Below are 15,646 nucleotides of genomic sequence, written 5' to 3' on the forward strand. Positions count from 1 at the left end.
TTCATGGGGTGAGGTGTTCCCGCTCTTGAGAGACTAAATTTGGAGAAAAAATCAAGCATAAATGTCCTCAGCATATATCTCCACCATTAAATTTATAGTCTCTCAACAGATAATACTTTGAAATTTTCTACCGAAAAGAAAATAACTCAGCAATTTAGATGTTAGTTATATGTTGCTTTATGTATTTATAAATTATTACACAGTAGTTTATACGTTAGTTTCTTGTTATATTTACAAGAAGTTAGTTTATCAGTTAGTTAACATGCTATTTTATAGATGTATCACTAATGTAATAACATAAAAATTTTATTTATTTACATATGTATTACAATAGACATAAAATAAAGAAGAGTTAATACAAAAATAAGTCCTCTTCAAAAAAGCGAAATTTGTTTCTATTTTCTATTTTGATATATAAGTTTATAAAATGTAAGTTTATATGTAGCACATTAACAATTATTTATATGATTAATATTTTAAAAGATCTAATCGTTATATTTCATGGTCTATTCATGTGAATCATGCACGTCAAATTTGATGTAAATTTTAAACTTCTACCTATTTATTTTATGTAAAAAATTCAACTGTTGAAACTTGAACATATATTAATTTATAGAGTATTTTAGATTGATATGATAGAGATATCAGATTGGTTTGAAAATTTACATGCATGATAATTCCAATTCTTCTTAGCGTGATGCTCAGTTTCAAAAGCTTTCTCAAATTCAGTTGCATTCAGAAACCCAACCCATTTACTAGTGAAAGTTAGAACAGCTTGTCCGTGGAGTCTTCCTCATTCCAGAAACATTGAACATCTGAAGGTTTGTATTTAACAAACCTGTTCAACCAATACCCTTTATCACGCAACTCATCTATATTCTTTGACTCCGCAACTATGTTCATGATTATTCCCATCCAGGGCAAGACATATTGCAATGGAGTCTGGTTCACAACTTGTGGTAGAGTTGGACGCGAGATTTCGTCAACTTCACTGGCTAAATCAATTTCCAAATACTTAGCCAAGGCCAGGTGTTTCGCACTTCTGTTGGCAGATCCTTTACCCACTCAAGAAGCATGTTGAAGCAGGTCCTTGTCCCAGCACAAAAGGGGCATCTTAAGTTACCACTTAAGGCCTTTACTTTGTACTTCCCAGGCCTAATCTCTTCATATGGTTTTTCTTTGTATTCATTGATCTCAGATTCACTAAGATCTGACTCTTCTCCAGAGCTGAAGTCCATCTGATTAGTCTACATTGAAACAAATGTTAATGACTGGCTGAAATATGACCATGATAACCTTTGCCTAAGTAGCAAATCCCATAAAATGTGATACAGGACAAGGAAAATCAAGTCATATAACAGAAAATGGAGGATTTTAAAGCGGCAGGGGATACATTAAGCGTTAGTTGGAGAGCATTGAAAGATCAAAAAGGAATTTACAAATGCATTTCTAAGCAATATTGACTACACTTGAAAAACATAGAATATTGTCAGTCGATTGACATTGTTGATAGTAAGTGGGATATATTTTCATGCAAACTTCGCAACTAATCTGTGAATGGGAATACATTACAGAATATTCATCCAAACTCTCTGTTCTACACAAAGTTTCTGTCTAATTTATTAAAAAGTAACAATGGAGTTTTTCTTTTTTAAGGATAAAAAACGTCACAAAAAGGTCAGCTGACTGGCGACTGGGTTTGTTCAATTGATCGAGTCATCTACAGTTTTTGGAATTCGGCCTACAAATAGGGAATATAAGATAAAAATATGAGAATACTTTGTATTAAATATTTTAAAATATAACACATGAATACCTTTATGTTTATTTATATACAAAGGCAATAAATATTCATTTTATTTACCAAATTTACTGTTATTGGCCCATCAACTAGAGGGTATAGCACACATGCAGACATGTATGATGTATCGAACCCAACACAATGCTTTGAGGAGGGACATAAATTTATAGCACTCTAGAAGGTTTGAGTGAAAATAGGAATATAATAATTGATGATGCCTCTGTAACATCCTGATTTTGGGCCTAGTCGAAACAGTGGTTTTGGGAACACAAATTCGACGTGATAAAATTTATTTTTATTATATTTTTATGATCTACGATTTCACGGAATGATTTCGTGAAAATTTCGTTCGAAAATTTCGACGTTTGGGCACTCAATTTAGTAAAAAGGCCTAAATTGTAAAAAGTGCAAAAGTTGAGTTCTATATGTTAGACGTGTCCAATTGTTATGAAATTTTAAATTGGAGGTCCTTATATGGTAATTAGACCATTGGTTAAGTTGGTAGACAAAAATGGATATGGTTAGGCATGTTTCCAAAGATTTTCATTAAGGGCATTTTGGTCATTTAGTTATTAAAATGAATTAAAAACAAAATTAAAAGCCAATTTTTATCCATCTTCAAGCTAGGGCCAAATTTTATAAGGGGGGAAGCCATAGTTATGGTTTTCAAGCTTCCAAGCTCCATAGTAAGTGATTCAAAGCCCCGTTTTTAATGTTCTTTACGTTTTTGGAGTTCAAGTAACTTGATTTAGCTTATTCTAGCAATAATTTAACCTAGAGTTTATATTTGGAAAAATATCCATAGGTGAAATGTGTTTATTTTGATGTTTTATGGTAGAATATGAAGCTTGAAATTATGTTAAACAACTTTTGCTAAGCGATTTTAAGTGAAAACGAGTAAAACGACAAAATAAGTAAAAATACCTAATGTTTATAAGTGTTAGAGTGGGAATTCGATGTTGCCATAGAAGGGGAAAATGTTCAGCATGTCATAAAACATAAGAATAAGAGATGAAGTTTAATTTCCGAACTTTGGGACAAAAGCGTAAATATGCAAAAGTTTAGGGGCAAAATTGTAATTTTCCAAAGCTTGAGTCAAGGACTGTTTTGATAAATGTGAATATTAAATAAGCTAAATTTTCTATTATAGATCAAGAAGAATGAAATCCGGAGTTAGACCGGGGAAAGAAAAAGATTGAAGACTAAATTGCTAGATTTGGTCAAATTTTATACCGAGATAAGTTTAAGGTAAATAAATGCAATATTTCAATAATTATTATTAATATTTTTATTTTCCAACAATTATGTATTTACTTCATGAAATTATTTAATGTTGACTCAAGTATTAGATAACAGAGAATTAGTGATACAAGCCCCGTTGAAACATTAGGAATGTATTAAATACAAATGTCATGACATTTGGGTAAAGAGATCCCATGTAAGACCATGTCTGGGACAAGGCGTTAGCACCGAGATGAGCGGTCATTCGTAAGACCATGTCTGGGACATGGCATGGGCACCGATATGAGAACTTTCACGTAAGACCATATCTGGGATATGGTATTGACAGTAAAGGAAACATCCCATGTAAAACTATGTCTGGGACATAGCTTTGGCATGTTTTATTCAGACAAGAGACCCGAGTATCCTTAGTATTCCAAGTGATTCAACGAGCTAGAAAATGAATTAAGTTACATGAAAGTTCAAGCAAAAGCATGATAACTAGATTCAGATGAGTTATAAAGGATTGAGAATATTTCAGTTATTAGTTAAGAAAAAGAATTTCAGTAAATGAATAGTAAGTTATAATCGTGAGTTATTTAAGCAAGCAAGTAAGTAAACAAGTAAGTGAGTAAGTAAAGAAGAAAGTAAAGATCCTAGTGCTTGATGAAAATTTATGAGTATGATGGTTTATGATAAATATTTTTATTTATTTACTTGTAAACTTACTAAGCTTTATGTTTAATTTCTTTATTTTCCTTATTTTTATAGTATTGCCAAGTCAGTTCGGGGATTACCAGGACGTCGGAGTTCGTCTCACACTATCAACAGACATCTCGGTATTATGTGATTTCAAAACGTGTAAAGATATGGCATGTATAGTGACTTAGTCATTATTGATGATAATCTGATTTATTCTTCTGATGAGATTGAACATGCCAAACATTTGAGAACAATTTTACAGATTTTGAGAGATAATCAGTTGTATGCCAAGTTTAGCAAAAGTGAGTTCTGGCTTCAAGAAGTCAGATTCCTTGGACATGTTGTCTCAGGTGATGGTATTAAAGTTTATCCGAGTAAAATTTCAACAATTGTTGAGTGGAAGCCACCCAGAAATGTGTCAGAGGTTAGAAGTTTTCTTGGACTAGTTGGTTATTACAGACGATTTGTAAAGGGATTTTCCATGATAGCTACTCCGTTGACAAAAGATGTCAAGTTTGAATGGACTGAAAAGTGTCAGCAGAGTTTTGACAAGTTAAAGGCATTGTTGAATGAAGCTCTGGACGCACCCCTATTACTTGCTCCAACTCCTGGATTCCTCTGTGGTCTGCCTCTAGTGGGAGCATTTCCTGATCTTGCACTCGGTATTACTTCCCTTTTAACTGTTTCGGTACAATCCCGAATAAAATGATCTAGTGCACCACATCTGAAACAAGCATTTTCATTTGCTTGGCACTCACCGAGATGACGTCTACCACATTGAACACACTCCGGTCCAGGTGGTCGAGTACTACCCACACTTGCATCTGCAGTAGTCTGAGCTCTTGAGCTCACAAATCCTCTACCTTTGTTTCGGCTAGGATACCCGGCTAAAAAATTCGATCTAGTAGAAAACTCTCTAGGCCTCTTGGATGTAGACTGAAATGATCTGCTCATTTGCCTTTTCTTCGTTTCTTGAACTTCAATTTCAGCTTTGCCCTTTTCTTTTTATTTTAATAGTTCCTCTGCCTTACAGGCTCTTTCAACTAGAACAACAAACTCTCTTATCTCTAGAACACCAACTGACAGTCGGATATCATCATTGAGTCCATCCTTAAATCTTTTGCACATAATAACTTCTGTAGATACACAATCTCGAGCATACTTGCTGAGTCTGACAAATTCATGCTCATACTCGGTTATAGTCATCTTACCCTGCTTTAACTCAAGGAATTCTTTTCTTTTTTGGTCAATAAACCTCTGACTGATATACTTTTTACGGAACTCCTCTTGAAAGAAATCCCAAGTAACTCTCTCACTGGTACAACTGACACAAAAGTCTTCCACCAATGATAGGCTGAATCTCTAAGGAGTGAGACAACACACTTCATACATTCCTCAGGTGTACAGGATAACTCATCAAAGACTCTGATAGTATTCTCGAGCCAAAATTCTGCTCTCTCTGCATCATCATCTTTAGTAGCTCGAAACTCTTCAGCCCCTTGTTTTCTGATCTTATCAACTGGTGGTCTTTCTCTTATAACTGTACTTGTACCTGTAACTGAGAGAGCTACATGGGGATCGAAGAATCATGAGGGGGTGGAGGTCTAACAGCCGGATTCGTACGAACGAACTCAGCAAACCATTCATTCATAGCTTGGAAGAAGGTTTCTCGAGCCACTCCTCCCTGACTAACTGAAATTGGCCTTTCACTACCATCTGGTGGCACCGTCCCTTTTGCGGGAGCGGGTGCGGGTGCATTATTTTCTACATCATCTGCACTATCTCGTTCGGGATCCATAACTATAAAAGAAAAATATTTTAAAATCATCAGGAGTCGTCACACTATCAAAATACAAGTATGGCATGTATAACTAGACTTAGTCATTTTGAATATGTTTATATGATATGGCTAAAAATTAGCTATTGAAATGGCTAGTTAAGAACATGTTTTGGTGTTATATATGCTTAAATGGTAGTTAATACAAAGAAACTATAAAAGAGTAAAAATTTGCAATGGAACAGTTTGTGGACAATAGGAATAATGTGATTTTAAAAAATCACCAAAAATAGTATAAATGGAATTAGAAAGTGAATGTGATATAGAATTAAAGCTTATCGAGTCTATTTTTACATGAAAGAAACGGTGTAAGCAAAGGAATTTTATATTATGAGATATTTGAATTTTAGTGAGACAGGATCAAAATTATTTTTGAAGCCCTCTGTTCTAATTTTAGTGAGTATATTTTTAATAGAAACAAGCGGAAGCACCATATGAAGTCTGTATATTAAGATAATTGATTTTTAGTGAGTGGTGGTCAGTACCGTCAGACAGTGAAATAGGGGAGTCTTTAATGAATAAACTATACTAATTGGCTAAACCAAAAATTCTGAAAATTTTATGGTAAGAATATATATGAGTCTAGTTTTAGGGAAAATTTACGGATCTAAATTTTGAGTTTCGTAACTTGAGTTATAATTAAATTAGTGACAGTCGTGCAGGTGGACAGTTTTGTTGTGAATAGTAAAATTAATTTTAAAAGCAAATTTTTATGCTCCGAACTAGTAAATTAAGTCAGATAATACCTCGTGCTCGACTCCGGCAACGGTCTCGAGTAAAGAGAGTTACAGCCTCTTTGTGGGGAGGCCAATGCAGTGAATATTTTAGTAGGGTATCAGGTTAAATATGATAATAGAAAAAAAAAACATATAACCAAGCAAGGTCATAGTTGGAGTAAAGTTAAAATTTGATATTTTTAGATTGTTTATTTGCTGTCGAGGTCTATCAAGTTGACTGATATGACGTATCTTATTTGTTAGGCACATTATTAGCTCTCATTGTTTACGAAGGTCTATTGAGTTGTGTAGAAACGTCTCCTACTAGAGGGAGACGAATCATTTTTGTGCAGTTTTAAGCTCATGTGAGCATCATGCCTATTGGAGTCGAAGCTCCTCTTCTTAACTTATATTTGGATATTAATCCATTTTCATGTGGATATAACAATATATATGTATTACAATCCACGTAACTATTTTCTAGTGAAAATTAACAAAAACTTATAGACTAATTTCATATTTTAACTCATTGGTGGTTTAAAATAGCTAGATTTAAAAAAAAAATTGGAAAAAGGAGATGAAATTGATTAAACAAAGGGTAAGGAGGTCCAAAATTTTAAATTCCCACGTTGTTTGAGAATGTAATATTTTAGATCCAAAATAGAGAGGAAAATTAATAATGACTCAAGAGAATAAAAAGTAGTGGAAAATGAAAACATAAGATAAAAGTCACCACTTTCAACTCAAAATAGAGAAATAATTGGAAAATGACTTAGAATTCCATACCCTTTTTATCTCATTCCTTTGATGCTTGTATGATTAAAGCTATTCTCTTTCGATTTCTGAATCAGGTTTATTTCTAAGTTTGGTAAATATAAAATTAAAAACATTAATACGACGTTGGTCCGCCTTTTTATTTGCTAATCCTTGCCGCTCCAACCCTTCCTATTTCTCCTCACCCGTCCAAACCTTACCTTTTTTCTTATAAAAAAAAATGTCTCTTGTTCGTGTATTATTCATTATATTACTATATTTATCAGTTAAAATATTTATAAAATTTTTAATTTTACTAAAATAATTGGTTAATTAAACTTACTTGACAAGACTTATAAATGAGATATCTAATTCTATTAAAAGATTAAAGAAACCTTTACACTAATTAAAAAGATGTCATTAAAAACTAGTACATATAAATATAAAAAAACACTATAAATATTTTTAAATTCGATTACCAGATCTTTTAGTCATTTTGTCTACTTGACTTTTCTTAAAAATCATTAGAAAACCCCTAAATCTTAGGTCACTATAAAGATGAAAGACCCCTATGCTAAGGATATGTCCCTCCTTTTAATCTCTCTCCCATATCCGAAACCCCAAGCTGCTTAACATGAAATTTCTACCACGATGTCTACTTTTGAATTTCTTTTTTTCTTTTGGGACTACAAGCTCCATAGGATATAAATTATATCATATTTCTACCCAAACCCTGAACCATTGCAAAAAGAGAGCTTTGGGGGATATTCAGGTTTATTATATGAAATGGTTATTCCGTGAATCAAACAATGGTCTCACTTTGTCTTATGGAATGGGACCAGAATTAGCTAGCTGAACCAAACACTTATAATTAGGATAGAAAAAAGGTACCGCTGATAGTTCCAAACTAAAACAGAATAAACTCCCAAGTTCAGGATTAATTTGGTAGCTGAAAATGAAATTTACAAACCCAGTAATAATATTCAGCTCCATACGCATACTGTCCCAGTAGATTTGGTTAGATTCCGAAACAGTTGAAGATTATTTGCATCCTGCATCATCAAACAATTTGGCATCATCACAAAACAGATCTAAACAATGAACTCTGAATTCCAACACCTAATAAATCCCATGCTTTTATATGTATTTAGAGTGTGTTTGTTTCACTGTTTTCGTTTTCATGCGTTTGGTTCAGGAGGGAAAATGAGTTGAGTCAATCTAAAAGATTTTACCGGTCAACGTAAAAACCCATGTTTTTTTTTTCTGTAAAATATGTTTACCCTTTAATTTTCCATCCTTTCTTTCTCACCAACTCTCGAGAGATCATCTTGCCCTTTTTCTTATTCTCTTACCGGTGGCACCATCCAACATCTCCCACCGGCAACATTACCGGTAAGATTTGTCTCATGCTCCTTCGTCTTTCCCTCCTACTTTCTCTCTTGCACCAAAATTCGTTCCTTCACCCATCTCTGCTATCAGTTCCTGGGCATGGGTATCTCATTCCCACAAAACTTACTCGTCTTACTGTTCCTTATGCTTCATCTAGGCTGCCCTTTGCTTGTTATTTTCTTGTTACATAGAAGCCCAAAATCCATAAAAATTGAACTCATATCTACAGAGGCATAGAAACAATATTCTTTTTTTGGGGTCACCATGCCTCGAGTGATCCTGACAGATGGGATCTCTATCTCTTGCTTTTCTTCCTCTTATCATCACTTACAACTTTGATCATAAAGAAATGAGAAATTTTGTGTATTGTTGAGAAATTCCTTCTAATGCATGTTGATTAGAAAATGATAATGGGAAGACAGATAGGAAACTAGGATGCAATTTATGCAACTTCATGATATGCTTCTTAAGTTTAACCATGACTAAAACACTTTTTTTTTTCTTTTTTTGTATTAAAGAATAGCTGGTTCTTCGTTTCACCTCTGTTGGCTAATGATATAGGAATGCACTGCTTCCTTGGATGGGATTCATCCACTTTGTTTAATGCATTTTTTTACTATTCAATTTGCAATTTTCAAAATCAGATGTACGTTTCAGATGCTTTAAAGTTCACAGGCACTACGAAATAAGTCATTTTTTGGGCGGCACTTTTCTCCCTAATTTCCCTTTAAAGTGAAAAGAAAATATCAAGAACTTCGAGATTCACAATCAGTTTGTTTAATGCATTTTTCCATTACACGTGTGATGATGATACTGGATAATCTATTTGGTTAATGCAGATTTGATTACACATAAATTTCCTGTGTAATGAAATTGATGTTGCAAATTAGCAGGTTTATAGTTGTGAGGTTTTCTACTTCTGCATAGTTGTCTTCTATAAGTTGAACTTGAGATTAAATAACTCCATAGATGGATGGTTAACATGAACCTACAAGGATTTCAGCTGAAAAATGCAAGGGAGCCATTATATGAAATTTGAATGTGGAAAAAGGACACAGAGAGCAAAGGAGAGCCCCAAGTGCTAGCTAAGGTTATCATGTAGCTTTTTTAATATTTCATTAATTCTTGTGTTAAAAGCCAGTTCCTCTGAGACATTACAACTGCAATATTAGACTATTGCCGGTTAGCAAGATCACTAGCTTGCAATGGCACTTCACCTTTATAACATCTAGGAGGGTAGCTAAATTTGTTATCATAAGTAGTAGTCTGATAGGATTTGTAGCAATGCACATGATGATCTAAAGCCATTTGTTGATTTAGGTGTCTAACTAGCTCATAAATGGATGAGTTCGTTATTGGAAACCAACGGTGGAAGAAATAGGCATGCTTGAGATCAAAGGCTTGGCAGAATGCAATCAGAACTTGAGAAAAAAGTGATAAAATCTACTAGTGAATGAGGTACCAGTTGGCCAAATGAAGACCAATCTATCAACATTAGTGCTTATGCTAGCATTATTGACATATGTTATGGTTTGCTACGAATGTTCTCGGGTACCTAAATCTTAAAATTATGTATACTAGTATTGATTATGGGAGGTTGGCATTAGCAATCGTAGATACGATAAACTTGTATTTAATGTTGTCTAGCTTTAATGTTTCAGCTGACAATTGTAGATTCTGTTCATTTTATCACAAAGTTTTGTTAGTAATGTCTTTTCTATTTAGGATTACAAGTTACAATTAATCGTACTTGAATAAGTTTCAAATACTGATTCAGTGCTTCTATTTTGGGTTAATGAAAATTCAAAAGCTAAAATCGATACTAAGCTGGAAGGAGAAAAAGCATGTATTTTAAAAGTTACAAGTTTAAAGAAGCTATATATGTATGAGTTTGAACATTCTTGTTAACATGATTTAGATAATATTTTGGAAGTTGCACTTTTTAACTCTAACTCATGGATGCATCATTGCTTAAATTTTTTATTTCTATATTATGGAAAAGAGAATTTAAAATTATTGTTTTTATTAATTTAATTATCAATTAAATCTAGTTTTCTAGATTAATTGTGAAAATAAATATTTTTTCAGTTAAAAAAACCTTGTAATAACATAATAAGTATTGTGTTTGCTTCACTGGAAGTAATTTTTGGAAAATTATTTCAGGAAAATTTACCAAACAATGAAAATCATTTTATGTAGAATCGTCTAAACACCAAAAAAATATACACTTTCTAAGAAAACCAATTCATTTTCCAAAAGCAATTTTCAGTGAAACAAACACATCCTTTATGAAACTGCAAAATAACAAAAGATATCATGACAGAAGAACAGTAATGATACAAACCTTTGCCTCAGGTTCTCTTGCGCTTTGCTGTTTTGATGTTCCTAACAACATACCCAACGACTTCCTTTAGTGTGGCTTTCCTGTTTTCCTTGAAGTTCCAGAGCTCAGAAATTACATATCTCCCACTGGGATTATACTCGTTCAGTTCTTTCAAAGCTGTTACCACTGCATTATAAATCTCTTCACCCCATTCCAGCTTTAGATTTGTTAGTTTCTCATCTTCTTCATTTAGAATTTCCTGCACGATGCACAAGATTATTGAGCACAAGCCATTCCTCCATTTTCTTTCTTAACAGCAACATGCCTCTTTCTCAAAAGGAGGCTTCAACACAAAATAAGACATACTTTTTAAACAGGTTACTTTTGCAAAAGAACTCATTAAAACCTTTTGCCAAAAATCATGAACTGAACAGTGAAACAGGCCATCTGACAACATTAGGGAAATCAAAAGAAATTGATCTATTATTTTCCACTTCATTCTCCATCTGACACCAGAGATTAGACATGCACTGAGAGTATAATTCCATAAACAACTTGATAGAGGCCAAAGAGCAATTTAAATTTAACTGATGACTATTTGACTTAGGTTGCTAGATATACCTTAGGATTCCCTCCCTCCACTATAACTTTGAATGGATGCCAATCTGGATTCTTCAGATTCTCCTGCCATGATGAGCATAGAGTAGTGGCCTGAATTTCCGCCTCATCAGGAGGAAATCGTGACTTACAAGTGTCATGAAAAGCCTTTGGATCAAGCTCTCCCATTCTCTTTAATCCAATATTAGTGCGATTACCCAACAATTCTGGCAAACCCTGCATAAAAGAAAAAGAACATTGATTTTATGACCAGTTGCTTGAGTCTGCATAGTAATCCAAGGCTTAGGCAAACGTAATTCAGTCTTAAGCCAAGATAAAGTAGGCAGCACCTGAATTAGCACTTTCCTTGCTTCTTGTAGCTCATCGTTGCTTTGACGCTCTTTGTATATAAGAGCTTTGTTTGTTGACTCCAGATCTTGCAGATCATCAATCTTCTCTTGCAACTCGTTATTCATCTCTTCCATCTTCTTCTGTACAGCTGCATCATCTTGTCCAAGATGTTTCATCACTTGCAGCTTGCCTTTCAAGTCTTCGATTTCCATTTCCAACTTCTGCTTTATATCTAGCTGTTTTTCCAGCAGAAGTATCTTTTTCAGGGCCTCTTCTTTCTCCCTCTGGAAAATTAAAAATCCCATTAACAGAACTAGATGTGAAATAACTGTATACTACAAATATGAAATATGCTACAATATGATAATTTTTAATGCACCACCTTTTGCTCTTCAACCAATCTTAACACATTCTCATCAGCCTTTTTCTGCTCCATGGAAGCTAGCTGAAGTGAATTATTTCTTTCATTGTTCTGGAAAGACAAAGAATAAAACATCACTGACAGGTGCCATATCCATAAATAATGCCAACCAATTATCTCCTGGAGCAGTTTCTAGAATTGTCACCAATTTAAACCTAATATAAGTCAGTAGCAGCTTTTGATAATAAAATTGAGAACAATACATAGTATGTTGAATAAAAGACCACATTTTGATCTTATTTTCATTAGGTCAAAGCAACAGGATGCTTTGCCATGAGACAGATTACCTTTTTCTTCTCTTCATCAAGTTTTTGCCTTTCGCGCTCAGTTAGCGTCTCACGTTTATTCAGTTCCCTGGTCCAGTTGTCGATCTTCCTTTTCTTTGTTTCCAGTTCATGATTCAGCTTTTCCTGTTCTTCCAAAATCCTTCGAACATTGTCTCGAGCAAGCCTTTGCATCTTCCTTGTCTCTAATGAACAATTAAAACACAAAAACGTGAAATTCTGATTACATAATGGACTAATTGAGTTCATGTTTTTCTTTCAAAAACATAAAAGAACCCAGATGCATTTTTATTATTACATGGCATCAACTAGACAAACCATTAAGAGTTTAGCGGGAAGTCTTAAATCCAAAGAGGAAGAACATATCATAAAAGGCATTGTATAAATTTATTACATCAAGTAGAGAAGGCATCTAAAAGTGATGAATCTCACATCGTTAAGAAAAATTTGGAAATCTTTTAACATTCTTAAGTGTTAAAAAGAAGGCATATATGACCAGCTATATATATATGAAGAACAAGCAAATACATAAAATAAAATAAAAAACTGCAAACAGGTCAAGACACAAGAACAGACCTTCAATAAAGGCAAGGTGCAGCCTGTCTTTCTCTTCGAGCATTCTGCTTAAGGACATAGTAGTCTCATTGTATTTGTACTGTAATTCATCTAAATTTTCATTCGTCAAATCAATTTTTGTTGTCAAGTTTGCCACAACGCTATTCCTATCTTGAGCAGCTTCTTGGACAATGCCAGAAATGGTTTGTAATTTACCCACCTTCCGAAGATAATCCCCTATTGGCCCATCGGATTGGTAGTCATCAGCACGCGCGCACCAGCCATATATATTGGAACCAAGCTGACTTTGTTGCCCGTTCCAATGCTTCTTACTGTGGCGCTCAGATTCAAATGCTTTCTCAAATTGAGTTGCATTGACAAACCCATTCCAATCACTATTGAACACTACTATGGCTTGGCCAGTCAGGTCTACCTCATTCCAGAAACATTGAACATTGATAGGTTTATATTTAGCAAACCTCTTCAACCAGTACCCTTTATCATGCAATGTGTCTATATTCTTCGACTCAGCAACAATGTTCATAATTATTCCCATCCATGGCCAGACATAAAGCTCAGTTTGCTCTGGAGTCTGGTCCACAGCTTGTGGTACAGTTGGTCGGGAGGTCTCATCTGCTTCACTGGCTAGGTCAATTTCCAAATATTTTGCCAAGGCCAGGTGGTTTGCTCTCTGTTTTGCACTTCTGTTGGCAGATCCTTTACCCACCCCAGAAGCATGTTGAAGCAGATCCTTGTACTTGTAGTCTTGTTTCTTCTTCCCAGCACAAAAGGGGCATCTTAAGCTACCATTTAAGGCCTTTACTTTGTACTTCCCAGACCTAATCTCTTCATATGGCTTTTCTTTGTATTCATTGATCTCAGACTCACTAAGATCTGACTCTTCTCCAGAGCTGGAGTCCATCTGATTAGTCCACATTGAAACAAATGTTAACGATTACAACAGTATACAACTGAAATCATGACCATGATAACCTTTGTCTAAGTAACAAATGCCATAAATTAAGAATCAGGACAAGGAAAAATCAAGGAGGGATGGCTATCCTCCAATTTGCTAGAAAGTTTCGGATGAAGTGATAGAACCATAAAAATTAAAGAAACATAGTTAAAGAACATTGAAAGATCAAAAAGGGAATTTACAAGGCATTTCTAAACTGTAAATCTCATATTGATACATTTGAAAAACATGCAATGTTGTCAGTCGATTAATCTTCTAGAACATTACTTCGATAACATAAGGTTATTGCGACATGCAAATAGTAAGTGAGGTATATTTTACGTTGGCTTTAAAAATGGTTCGAAAAAATATTTTCATGCAATCTTCTCACCTAACATATCATATCTTCTAAAGGGAATACATTACAGAATATTCATTGAAACCCATAACAGTACTACTCTATAATCTACCACAATTTTTCAGTCTAATTTATTAAAAGTGACGAAAAATAGAGAAAACTAAGAAGCACTGAAAATAATGAAGTAGAAACAAAAAAAAAAAACTCAAAAAAAAGTCAGCTGACCGGCGACTGGGTCACTTCAATTGAACGACTGAGTACAGTTTTCGAAATTTGACCTACAACAGATTTCTCATATCGTTAAAAGCTCAATCCAACAAAAATCAGGAAAATAATCAAATATTGAAGATAAAAAGAGAAGACGTATGAAAAGAACAATGTGACCTTGTTTGGTAGTAGGGAAAAAATGGGGAATTTTTAGTATTCCATTTTAGGTTAAAGATGAAAAAAAAAGTAAGGAAAAAAGAAGGGGAAATATGCAGTTGAAAAAATTTCCCTAACGATCCCTTATAAAATGTGAAGAAAAATGGTAGAAGAGGAAAAGTTTTCCAGGGCGGCAGTCGTACCTTGAGACTTGAGAGTGATGGGTAACTCCAGTTGTCGACACCAGAAAAGGAAGAAGCGATGATGCAGATATTTGAGTGACTGATGTGCAAATTTCCTTGGGCTTGTTTAACTTTCTTTTGGGCTTTTGTCTCTAATTTGGTTTAGACATTATTGTTGTTAGAGCGAAGAGCCCACGTCGGTTTACCAAAACAATGAAATACCAAATAAATCGATTGAAATCTTTGTTTGTTTAGGATTTTATTTGATTAAATCTTTTATTTTATAACCTTTACTCGGTCTTTTCTTTTTTCTTTTTTCTTTTTTCCAACAATTCCAAAAAGTAGATGATTCCATTTTGTGTTAACAATCTCAAACATCGTTAATGTAAAAGAAAATATAAAAGTAAATTATATTTAAATAAAACAAGATTTCTTATCACCTAATGAGAAACAAATTTTAAAAATAATATTCATTAAAATAATTATATGTAATTTTTCAAAAGAAATATAAATCAGAATTAAATCAATTAATTAATTTAGGTGGATGATATATTTTCATAGTAGTTATTTTTATTATAAGTAAAAATAAATATATGTTTTTGGGTGAAACAAATAATAAATATATTAAAATTATTCTTTTGGAAAAAAATTAACTTTGAATATGTGCTTTATTAAAATGTTTATTTTATATACACTTAAGGGCAAAGTTAGCAAATGTCTTTTTTTTTATGAATATTAAATTATAAATTTGAATGGGTAAAATGCAATTATAAATTTATCATTTTTAGAAAAATCGTGTAACAAATTTAGCTTCTTTAAGAGGTTCATTGAAAAAATG

The 15,646-nt window shown here is 33.5% G+C and overlaps 1 protein-coding gene across 3 annotated transcripts; it reads right to left on the minus strand.

The window, feature by feature from the left end:
* Positions 1–7,874: 7,874 nt before the first annotated feature.
* Positions 7,875–14,970, minus strand: LOC105768946 (factor of DNA methylation 1). 3 transcript variants are annotated; one of them, XM_012589246.2, is made up of 9 exons: positions 14,830–14,890; positions 14,489–14,541; positions 12,972–13,872; positions 12,399–12,580; positions 12,073–12,162; positions 11,690–11,974; positions 11,364–11,576; positions 10,764–11,001; positions 7,875–8,082 (listed from the first exon to the last, which is right to left on the minus strand). In XM_012589246.2, exons 3-8 carry the CDS (start codon positions 13,870–13,872, stop codon positions 10,771–10,773), a joined length of 1,902 nt encoding a protein of 633 aa, XP_012444700.1. In that variant the 5' UTR covers positions 14,489–14,541; positions 14,830–14,890; the 3' UTR covers positions 7,875–8,082; positions 10,764–10,770. The 3 variants fall into 3 exon arrangements, with proteins under 3 accessions (XP_012444700.1, XP_012444701.1, XP_012444702.1); XM_012589247.2 differs by lacking the exon at positions 14,830–14,890 and adding an exon at positions 14,648–14,767; XM_012589248.2 differs by lacking the exon at positions 14,489–14,541 and having other exon boundaries at positions 14,830–14,970.
* Positions 14,971–15,646: the final 676 nt, after the last annotated feature.

This window comes from Gossypium raimondii, chromosome 5 (assembly GCF_025698545.1).
Source record: "Gossypium raimondii isolate GPD5lz chromosome 5, ASM2569854v1, whole genome shotgun sequence".
Taxonomy (NCBI): domain Eukaryota; kingdom Viridiplantae; phylum Streptophyta; class Magnoliopsida; order Malvales; family Malvaceae; genus Gossypium; species Gossypium raimondii.